The 9530-nt window shown below is 40.8% G+C and overlaps 1 protein-coding gene across 1 annotated transcript; it reads left to right on the top strand.

Moving 5' to 3' along the window:
* Positions 1-6393: 6393 nt before the first annotated feature.
* Positions 6394-8673, top strand: LOC111852738 (lysosomal enzyme trafficking factor-like). The gene is made up of 2 exons (XM_023828962.2): positions 6394-6542; positions 6759-8673. Exon 2 carries the CDS (start codon positions 6774-6776, stop codon positions 7188-7190), a length of 417 nt encoding a protein of 138 aa, XP_023684730.1. The 5' UTR covers positions 6394-6542; positions 6759-6773; the 3' UTR covers positions 7191-8673.
* The last annotated feature ends 857 nt before the right edge of the window (positions 8674-9530 follow it).

Genomic DNA, 9530 nt, shown 5'->3' on the forward strand with positions numbered 1-9530 from the left:
GGAGCGGGAAAAAAAGTGGAAAATGTCCTCCCGGCCCCGACCGGCGACCGAGCAAAGCTCCGGAGCAACTGACCTTTTAGAGTTAATGTTACCGATGTTCGATAATATTACCCGCGGGTGTTTGATGCGAAGGACGCAAACAGAAACGCCACTCGCGCCCGCAGCTGTCGGTAACACTCACAAGGACAGACAAGTACACACGTCAAAATAAGAGTAAAAAATGAAAACAACAACAACCACCCACGTAACCGTGCTGGCACACAAACGCTCAAATATACTTTACAGACTAAGAATGAATGTCACTTGGGGGTTGAATAAAACTGATAATGATGTGAGCACAGAAAAGACATTTGTGGTTATTTCATTATAAATGTTATGTTATATTTGTCTGACTTACAAGTGCCTCTTTGATTTAATTGTAAACAAGATGACTGAAATGATCAAAATCAATGTCAAACTGGCCAAAACACTCAATTTCAGTGGGGGTTGAATAATTTTGAACACAACTGTAACATAGTGTGTGGAGAAAAAAAGGCACCGCACACAAACATCAAAACCTCATCCCCACTGTAAAACATGGCAGAGGGAGCATCATGGTTTGGGGCTGCTTTGCTGCCTCAGGGCCTGGACGGATTGTTGTCATTGATGGAAAAATGAATTCCAGAGTTTATCAAGGCATTTTGCAGGAAAACATAAGACCATCTGTCCGCCAACTGAAGCTCCGCAGAGGGTGGGTGATGCAACAGGACAATGACCCAAAGCATACAAGTAATTCAACAAAAGAATGGCTTCAACAGAACAAAATACGCCTTCTGGAGTGGCCCAGTCAGAGTCCTAACCTCAACCCGATTGAAATGCTGTGGCATGACCTTAAGAGAGCGATTCACACCAGACATCCCAAGAATATTCCTACACTGAAACAGTTTTGTGAAGAGGAGGGGTCCAAAATTACTCCAGATCGTTGTGCAGGTCTGATCTGCAACTACAGTAAATGTTTGGTTGAGGTTATTGCTGCCAAAGGAGGGTCAACCAGTTATTAAGTCCAAAGGTTCACATACTTTTTACACCCTGCACTGTGAATGTTTACATGTTATGTTCAATAAAAACATGAAAACATATAATGTTTGTGTAGTATTGTTTTAAGTAGGGTGACCAGATAATCCATGTCAGGGAGGACACTCTGAGCTAGGACAGGAATTGTAAATTACCATTTCAATTAAACGGACCTGGATTTCACTTGAGCACTGAGTTCTTGCTGTGTGCTGATTGGTCAGTCTCCTATAATCATGCATGTGTCACTAATGTTAATGTGAAACAGCTGGATGAGTCTTTCAGTCAAGGAAATAAACCAGTCAAAGCACAAGAAGAGCTGAACTAATTAGCCGAGCACAGGAGCCTTTCAATTTGAAAGTAGTTTGTAAAACCTGAAGTAGCTCAAAGTGTCCTCCCTGACATGGATTATCTGGTCACCCTAGTTTTAAGCAGACTGTGTTTTTCTATTGTTGTGACTTAGATGAAGATCAGAGCACATTTTATGACCAATTCATGCAAAACTCCACATAATCCCAAAGGGTTCACATACTTTTTCTTGCAACTGTATATAGCCTATTCGGGATGGCTAAAATAATCTAAAATATTGTGATGCCTGAATACTTATTTACATGTGAACTGCAGGAGTAAACCTCCAGAGGAAACGTGCAGGGGGCAGAATATGTAAACAGCATAGAGTGGAGGCAGGATTTTAACCACCAGCAAGAGAGGTGTGAAGAATGGTCCTGCAACAACAGGTGATTGCTGTACGTCACGTGATTTACAGGTGATTTACAATGGGCCTCATTCACCAACCGTTCTTACGAACAAATTTGTTCTTAAACCCCACGTACATACTTTTTTACGAAGATTCTTCACCAATGTTTTCTTATCTGAATTTGTTCTTAGCTAAGAACAAAATCTACGCACACTCAAGACCATTCGTATGCACATTCAAGTAATGATAGTTGGTACAAAATAATTGGTTATAGCAGTTTTGTTCATTCTACAGTTGATAAAATGATAGTATGAATAATTTATAAAAGTAAAATATGAAAAATAAATTTTAAAGTGTGAAAATTATTTTCATGGTAGTAACGGCAATCGTGGATTATAAATAGGTCTGATTCTGTGCATTGACCTTGCTATCAAAATCAGTTGGCCACACAATTTTCATCATTCAGGTTAAATGAATTGCTTCATTAGGAGATTGTTAATGATGCCACTGGTGGACCCCCAGACTCCCCAGGAGACGTCATACATTTATTTGCCAAAACACAACAACAGACTACATTCTGGATATCAACATCAACCCCCCTGACCTTTCCGAGGTCAAAACTGCCATCCTATCCCTAAAGAGGGGCAAGGCATGTGGCATGGATGCAATCCATGTGGAGATGCTAAAGGCTGACATTTTAACATCAACTAAAGTCCTTACTGATCTCTTCCAAAACATCTGGAACAATGATACCATCCCCAAAGACTGGTATAGAAGGCCTCATAGTCAAAATCCCAAAGAAAGGCAACACCAAAAACTGTGACAACTGGAGAGGAATCACCTTTCTGTCCTTCCCAAGCAAAGTGTTCTGCAGAGTCCTCCATAACAGAATGGAGCCAACCATTGACCCCAGGCTCAGACAAGAACAAGCAGGCTTCAGTAAAGGAAGAGGATGTATGGACCAGACTTTTGCACTGCGGAACATCCTAAAGCAGTGCTTAGAATGGAACACACCCCTATACATCAAGTTTGTTGATTTCAAGAAGGCATTTGATAGTGTCCATCGTAACACTCTTTGGAAGATACTCCAGTACAATGGAATCCCACCTAAGATAATTACAATCATAAAAATCTTCTATGAAAAATTTGAGTGCAGTGTCCTTATGGGCAACATTCTCACTGAATGGTTCCCTGCACAGTCCGGAGTGAGACAAGGGTGCATCATCTCTCCCATCCTCTTCCTACTTGCAATAGACTGGATCACAACCAACACAACAAGACACAAACCCAGAGGCATCCAATGGACCCTGTTCTCTCAGTTGGAAGACCATGACTTTGCAGACGACCTTGCTCTCCTTTCAACAAACCACTCCAACATGCAATCGAAAACTGACAGGCTCAACAAATATGCCAGACAGGCTGGACTTAACATAAACACCTCCAAAACCCAAGTGATGTGCATAAACTCCAACCGCACAGCACCCATCCAGGTGAATGGAACACCACTTGAGTTTGTGGAGGACTTCACTTAACTAGGCAGCCTTATCAGCAAGGACAGCGCTGTCCATAAAGACATTAGAGCAAGCTTGGGAAAGGCTCAGGGTGCCTTTTCCCAACTCCGTTCCATCTGGAAGTCTAATCAATACAGCCTAAAAACAAAGATGCTCCTGTACAACAGCAATGAGGTCTTCCACAACAGATGCCTCAGACGAATCTGCCAGATCTTTTGGCCCAACAAAATATCCAACCAACAACTATACTGTACAAGAAAACAAGCAGTCAAAGCATCACCAAGGACATTACATTAAGACGCTTAAGATGTATTGGACATGTGTTAAGGATGGAGCAAAACCACATCCCAAGAGTTGCCTTAAGATGGACACCACCTGAAAAAAGAAAATCTGTAAAATCCAAAAACACCTGCCGTAGAACTGTGGTACAGGAGCTTCAAAAGATGAACCTGTCATGGGGAGAAGCACAACATGCTGCAAAGGACCACATGCAATGGAGAGAGCTCATTGAAGCCTTTTGTCCCACAAGGGACGAAGAGGATTGATTGATTGATTGATTTGCATTTACGTCCTGTATTAATACTTCTACTTCAGCATTACTGAAGTTTTTTTTTCCTCTTAGTGCTAAGTGGCCCACAGCCAGCGTGTCTCTTCGCCATTCCTTGCACAAGGCCCTACAGACTCATGCCCTTTTATGGGAAATTGTGGGGCGTTTCCCTATGCTAATTAGAACAAATTGGCACACGCTTTCAGTTACAAAGACGTGGGATTCATCATGAATCTGACATAGGTTGTTCTTAAGTTTCGTAGGAACAAATTTCAGAGAATTATTAAGAAGATATTGGTGAATGAGGCCCGATGTCTCCAGCATTAGACCCTTGGTATAATAGTCTTGTGCTGCCCATTGCTGGATATAAACAACATTGTTACATTCTAGCTCCAAACAATACAGCACATAGTTAACATTTTTGTATTGCTTCAATCTTTGTGTACAGGAAAATGCACTAAAATTAAGGATTAATCGAAAGCTTTATTTTAAAAGCATGTTATATGATTTGAAAGTCTGGTTCTGTTGTGCACTCTAAACACCACGTTGATGAATAATTGACCTAGTAGACCTATATATATTTGAGTATTTCAAGTAGCATGCCCATTCTAATCAGATTCCTAAATGTGTTTTATTGAGTACTCATAAATAACGTTAACACGTCAGAATACAGCACTTCTATCAGATAGAAACGTACGCTCAATTGCATTTTGACATTGGGAAATGAGAAATCCTCTCAATATAGTGTTTAATTTGACCATGTCTTGATTTAATAAGCATTACATATGTACAATATTAAAACAAATTAACAAACTAGTTTATTGTATTTATGGTTATGACCTACCATAAACATTGTACCGATCAGCTAATCATTTCTTCCGTATTTGATATACTGTACTACCAGCCTAAGTAGGTCTAATTCAATTGCGCCATCTCGCGACGCATTTCTGGCATTTGGAGATTCACGTTATACACTCACCTAAAGGATTATTAGGAACACCATACTAATAAGGTGTTTGACCCCCTTTCGCCTTCAGAATTGCCTTAATTCTACGTGGCATTAATTCAACAAGGTGCTGAAAGCATTCTTTAGAAGTGTTGGCCCATATTGATAGGATAGCATCTTGCAGTTGATGGAGAGTTGTGGGATGCACATCCAGGTCCCAAAGCTCCCGTTCCACCACATCCCAAAGATGCTCTATTGGGTTGAGATCTGGTGACTGTGGGGGTCAGACTCATTGTCATGTTCAAGAAACCAATTTGAAATGATTCGAGCTTTGTGACATGGTGCATTATCCTGCTGGAAGTAGCCATCAGAGGATGGGTATATGGTGGTCATAAAGGGATGGACATGGTCAGAAACAATGCTCAGGTAGGCCGTGGCATTTAAACGATGCCCAATTGGCACGAAGGGGCCTAAAGTGTGCCAAGAAAACATCCCCCACACCATTACACCACCACCACCAGCCTGCACAGTGGTAACAAGGCATGATGGATCCATGTTCTCATTCTGTTTACGCCAAATTCTGACTCTACCATTTGAATGTCTCAACAGAAATCGATACTCATCAGACCAGGCAACATTTTTCCAGTCTTCAACTGTCCAATTTTGGTGAGCTCGTGCAAATTGTAGCCTCTTTTTCCTATTTGTAGTGGAGATGAGTGGTACCCAGTGGGGTCTTCTGCTGTTGTAGCCCATCCGCCTCAAGGTTGTGTGTGTTGTGGCTTTAAAAATGCTTTGCTGCATACTGTACCTCGGTTGTAACGAGTGGTTATTTCAGTCAAAGTTGCTCTTCTATCAGCTTGAATCAGTCGGCCCATTCTTCTCTGACCTCTAGCATCAACAAGGCATTTTCGCCCACAGGACTGCTGCATACTGGATGTTTTTCCCTTTGCACACCATTCTTTGTAAACCCTAGAAATGGTTGTGCGTGAAAATCCCAGTAACTGAGCAAATTGTGAAATACTCAGACCGGCCCGTCTGGCACCAACAACCATGCCACGCTCAAAATTGCTTAAATCACCTTTCTTTCCCATTCTTACATTCAGTTTGGAGTTCAGGAGATTGTCTTGACCAGGACCACACCCCTAAATGCATTGAAGCAACTGCCATGTGATTGGTTGATTAGATAATTGCATTAATGAGAAATTGAACAGGTGTTCCTAATAATCCTTTAGGTGAGTGTATAATAGCATACTTAAAATCTGCTAGATATTTGTGCAACAATGCAACAACTACATATAACAACGACAATCCAAAAAAAAACGATCTACTGAAAACATTGCACACGTTAATAACAAATTAAATGAAACATTCGCTGTGCAGAACAGTAATGAAAAAGCAAAACCATAATTCCTCACATATCGCTTCTCTACGATTAAAAAAATAATGATATACAAAATAATAAATACGAAAACAAGGATCTAGCAGCTAACGCTGCTTGAACCCCTCATCATATTGCAGTTCAGTACAACACGATCCCGATTTCAGTCCCCCACTTCCAACTCCGACCATTAAGTGGCGCTGCACTTTATGTCAAAGTATTGGTACAAAAAAACAACGAGCAAACGACGGTGCTCCTATTGGATAAAGCGTAAGCGGTCATGTGACAGGCTGCCTGTGCCTGTGAGGGGCACGTATGACAGAACGTTTATGTGGTTCAGTTGTTGGTCGAACATTCGGAGACACGGAAACAAGAGCACATAGACGGTCGGATGGATCAATGAATTTAGAAAGGTGAGGGGGAGGAAGCGAGGTTAATTCTAACGGGTTCGTGGGTCACTCCGAGATTCATTTGCTGTGATTACTCAGGCATTCTTCAGTTTCTAGAGAACGGCCTGTACACTGATGTCGTTTGAGATGTAGCCTCAATCTTAATGCCAACTACCCTGGTAAAGCAAAATGCAGAAGATGAATTTTGCATTCTTGCATCGACCCTAAATTCTTTTCCAGGAATGACTATGGAGAATGATGAACTTCCGTCAGCGGATGGGATGGATAAGCGTGGGACTATATCTGCTGGCTAGTGCGGCTGCTTTCTACTATGTTTTCGAAATCAACCAGAAGTACAACCGGCTAACAATAGACATGGTGGAACAGTCGCCTGGGAAGGCTGCGCCACCTGGCGAGCCGTCCTCAGCGTCACCCGCATGGACTCACTGGTTAAACGTGCGGCTGCTGTCCTTTCCTTTTTGGGTATGGGCTACCCTCTTACTTATCCCATACCTCCAGGTGTTCCTCTTCCTCTACTCCTGCACCCGTACGGACCCCAAAACCATCGGTTACTGCATCCTCCCCATCTGTTTGGCAATTCTCTGTAGTCGTCACCAGACGTTTGAAAAGGCGTCCAATCAGATCAGCCACCTGCAGCTGATTGACACTTAACGGGAACAATCAGATTCAACCTCCAGGATGTCTTTGATTGACAAATGGGCTGGTACAAAGCCATGTGTTTCAGGTAGCTCATTGGGTCATCTCATTTTGCATGGTGGCTGCTCTCTGTCCTTCCATTACATTTTTTTTGTGGGAGTATTACAATATGCATAATGCCGTAATTCTTTTTTTTTTTTTTACCATGGTAGCTGGCGATCCTTACAGCAGTAACCCTGTGCTAGTACAGCTTAAGAGTGTTGTAGCGAAGTAGCAACCAGCACCTGGCAACTGCATTGCAGTGTGGATCCTATATGGTGTGCTGAAGAGTAATATATGCCATGTTTGTTTCTATCTTTACTACAAATGGGGTATTTGTGTTCATCCCCACAGTGAACCAGTGTAGGGAAAGTGGTACATATTTCTTTACACCTATTTATGAGTTGAGTCCAAGTAGCATTTAGCTGCTGGATCTCTTTTGATTTTATTTATTTGTTTCTGGGATCTGGTGGCATTTTCCTGTTTGTCACTTTTCTTTAACTGAAAGTACAGTATCAATTCTCATGAGCTTATGTCTTTTAAGGCTTTTTGCACATAATGCTAATTTCTTTCAAAAGGTCATCAGCACACTTAACTGCTATGTTAGATTTGAAGATCTACCCTAAATATGGCTTTCTAGAATCAATGGCATTATTAGTATTAGTATTGGAAATCAGGAAACTTTACTACATTCTGCTTTTTTACTGTAGTGAATTACAGAATGGTTTATAACTGAGTCTGCGGACCAAATAATATAGGTCACATGAACTTCTAGGATCATTCTAAAATTAAGGCATTCTGAGTATGCTGACTTGATTTCCATTGAGTACTTTCATATTTTTGACAGTGATTTAAATTAACAATGTTTGCTTCCAACCATATCAGGTGGGAACAATTCACTCACGTTTATACTGGCAGTTCAATTTTGACTTGATGTCAACCCTTGTATTCCCTCATTATTATGTATGTACAGGCTATGATTTTTCATGAGGAAACCAGAGGAAGTTCTATGTGTCCACTGTGCAGGAGACAGTGAAACTTCAGATTTATAAATGGAACAGCCATGTTTAACATTCAAATGCACTTTGTTAATAAGTATTACCTGTGTTTATAGCTCTTTGTAAAAATGTGTATCTGTCTTTTTCACCACTGTCCAGCAGCCCTGGGAAGAAAACACAGTACAGATGTACACCAAAGGCCCGATGTCACAGAAATGAACCCTGTATTGATGTTCTCTTTATATGCAGAATGGAAAAGGCTGTTTTTAGTGGGTTTTTTTTTTTTTTGAGGCTGTAGTGCTCACTCAGTAGAAAAGGGCTTGTCTTGACACACACACACACCTTTTTTAACAAAGGGGAAATGTTGCTGTATGTCTTTTCGGCTTTTAAAAGAAAATGCACTTTAGATCATTTAATAATGATGCTGAAATAAAAGTTACAATCTGCAGAAATAAAATGTATTAAGGGCAAGAGAATGTCCATAGAAGTTTCCTGAAGATTATACACACACACTGTAAACCATGTGGACAAATGTACATATATCCCTTAATACTTCCTGCTCTCCTTGGCAGCAAAACAAATGAGTCAATACATAAAAAAGCACAAATGTCACACTTTTGATGAATGAGATCAAAACGAAGCAGCTGATGTTGAAGGCTGACATTCTTGGTGGAATATGGAGCCCCCTATCCAGTAAGGGGTAGGGGGGCTTTTCCCATCTTATTGCATATACCAATCAGACAGTCCCAAAGGTGGCCAACTTCTTTTTCAGGCACACACCACAGAACAGGAGACTCTATGCCTTAAGTGTCTTTGTGCGCTTGGCTGGAGGCCCTCTGCTTGTCCCTTTCTGTCTAGTCTTTGATTGGTCCTCCTCTTCTTCATCACCCTCATCTCCTTCCTCATCTGTCAAAAAAGAAAACATGAAGAACAAAGTTTCTGGCTGGTTTTGAAGTTTTCTTTCTGATGCACCTTGTAAAAAATACTTCATTTAGGTGAATAATTATTAGCCAGTTTAGTCTATTACATTAAAAACTCATAGGTAAAAAGGAAAACACAACACAACAATAAAAAACACATCAAGACAAAAAACAAGTTGAATATACAATAAAGCCTAAGACAATTGCACTTCAAATACCATCAAGCTCAAAATTGCTTTAAATGTATTTAGTGACTAAATCCTATAATATTTTTTATGACCAAATGATGTGGCAGGCGCAGAAAACATCTATTCAACTAGGTTTTTAGTACACATAAGTACCAACATTTCTGGGACATAAAGGCAGATAAGTAATTAACTATGCACAATGAGGATAGC

The sequence above is a fragment of the Paramormyrops kingsleyae genome, chromosome 19, assembly GCF_048594095.1.
Source record: "Paramormyrops kingsleyae isolate MSU_618 chromosome 19, PKINGS_0.4, whole genome shotgun sequence".
Taxonomy (NCBI): domain Eukaryota; kingdom Metazoa; phylum Chordata; class Actinopteri; order Osteoglossiformes; family Mormyridae; genus Paramormyrops; species Paramormyrops kingsleyae.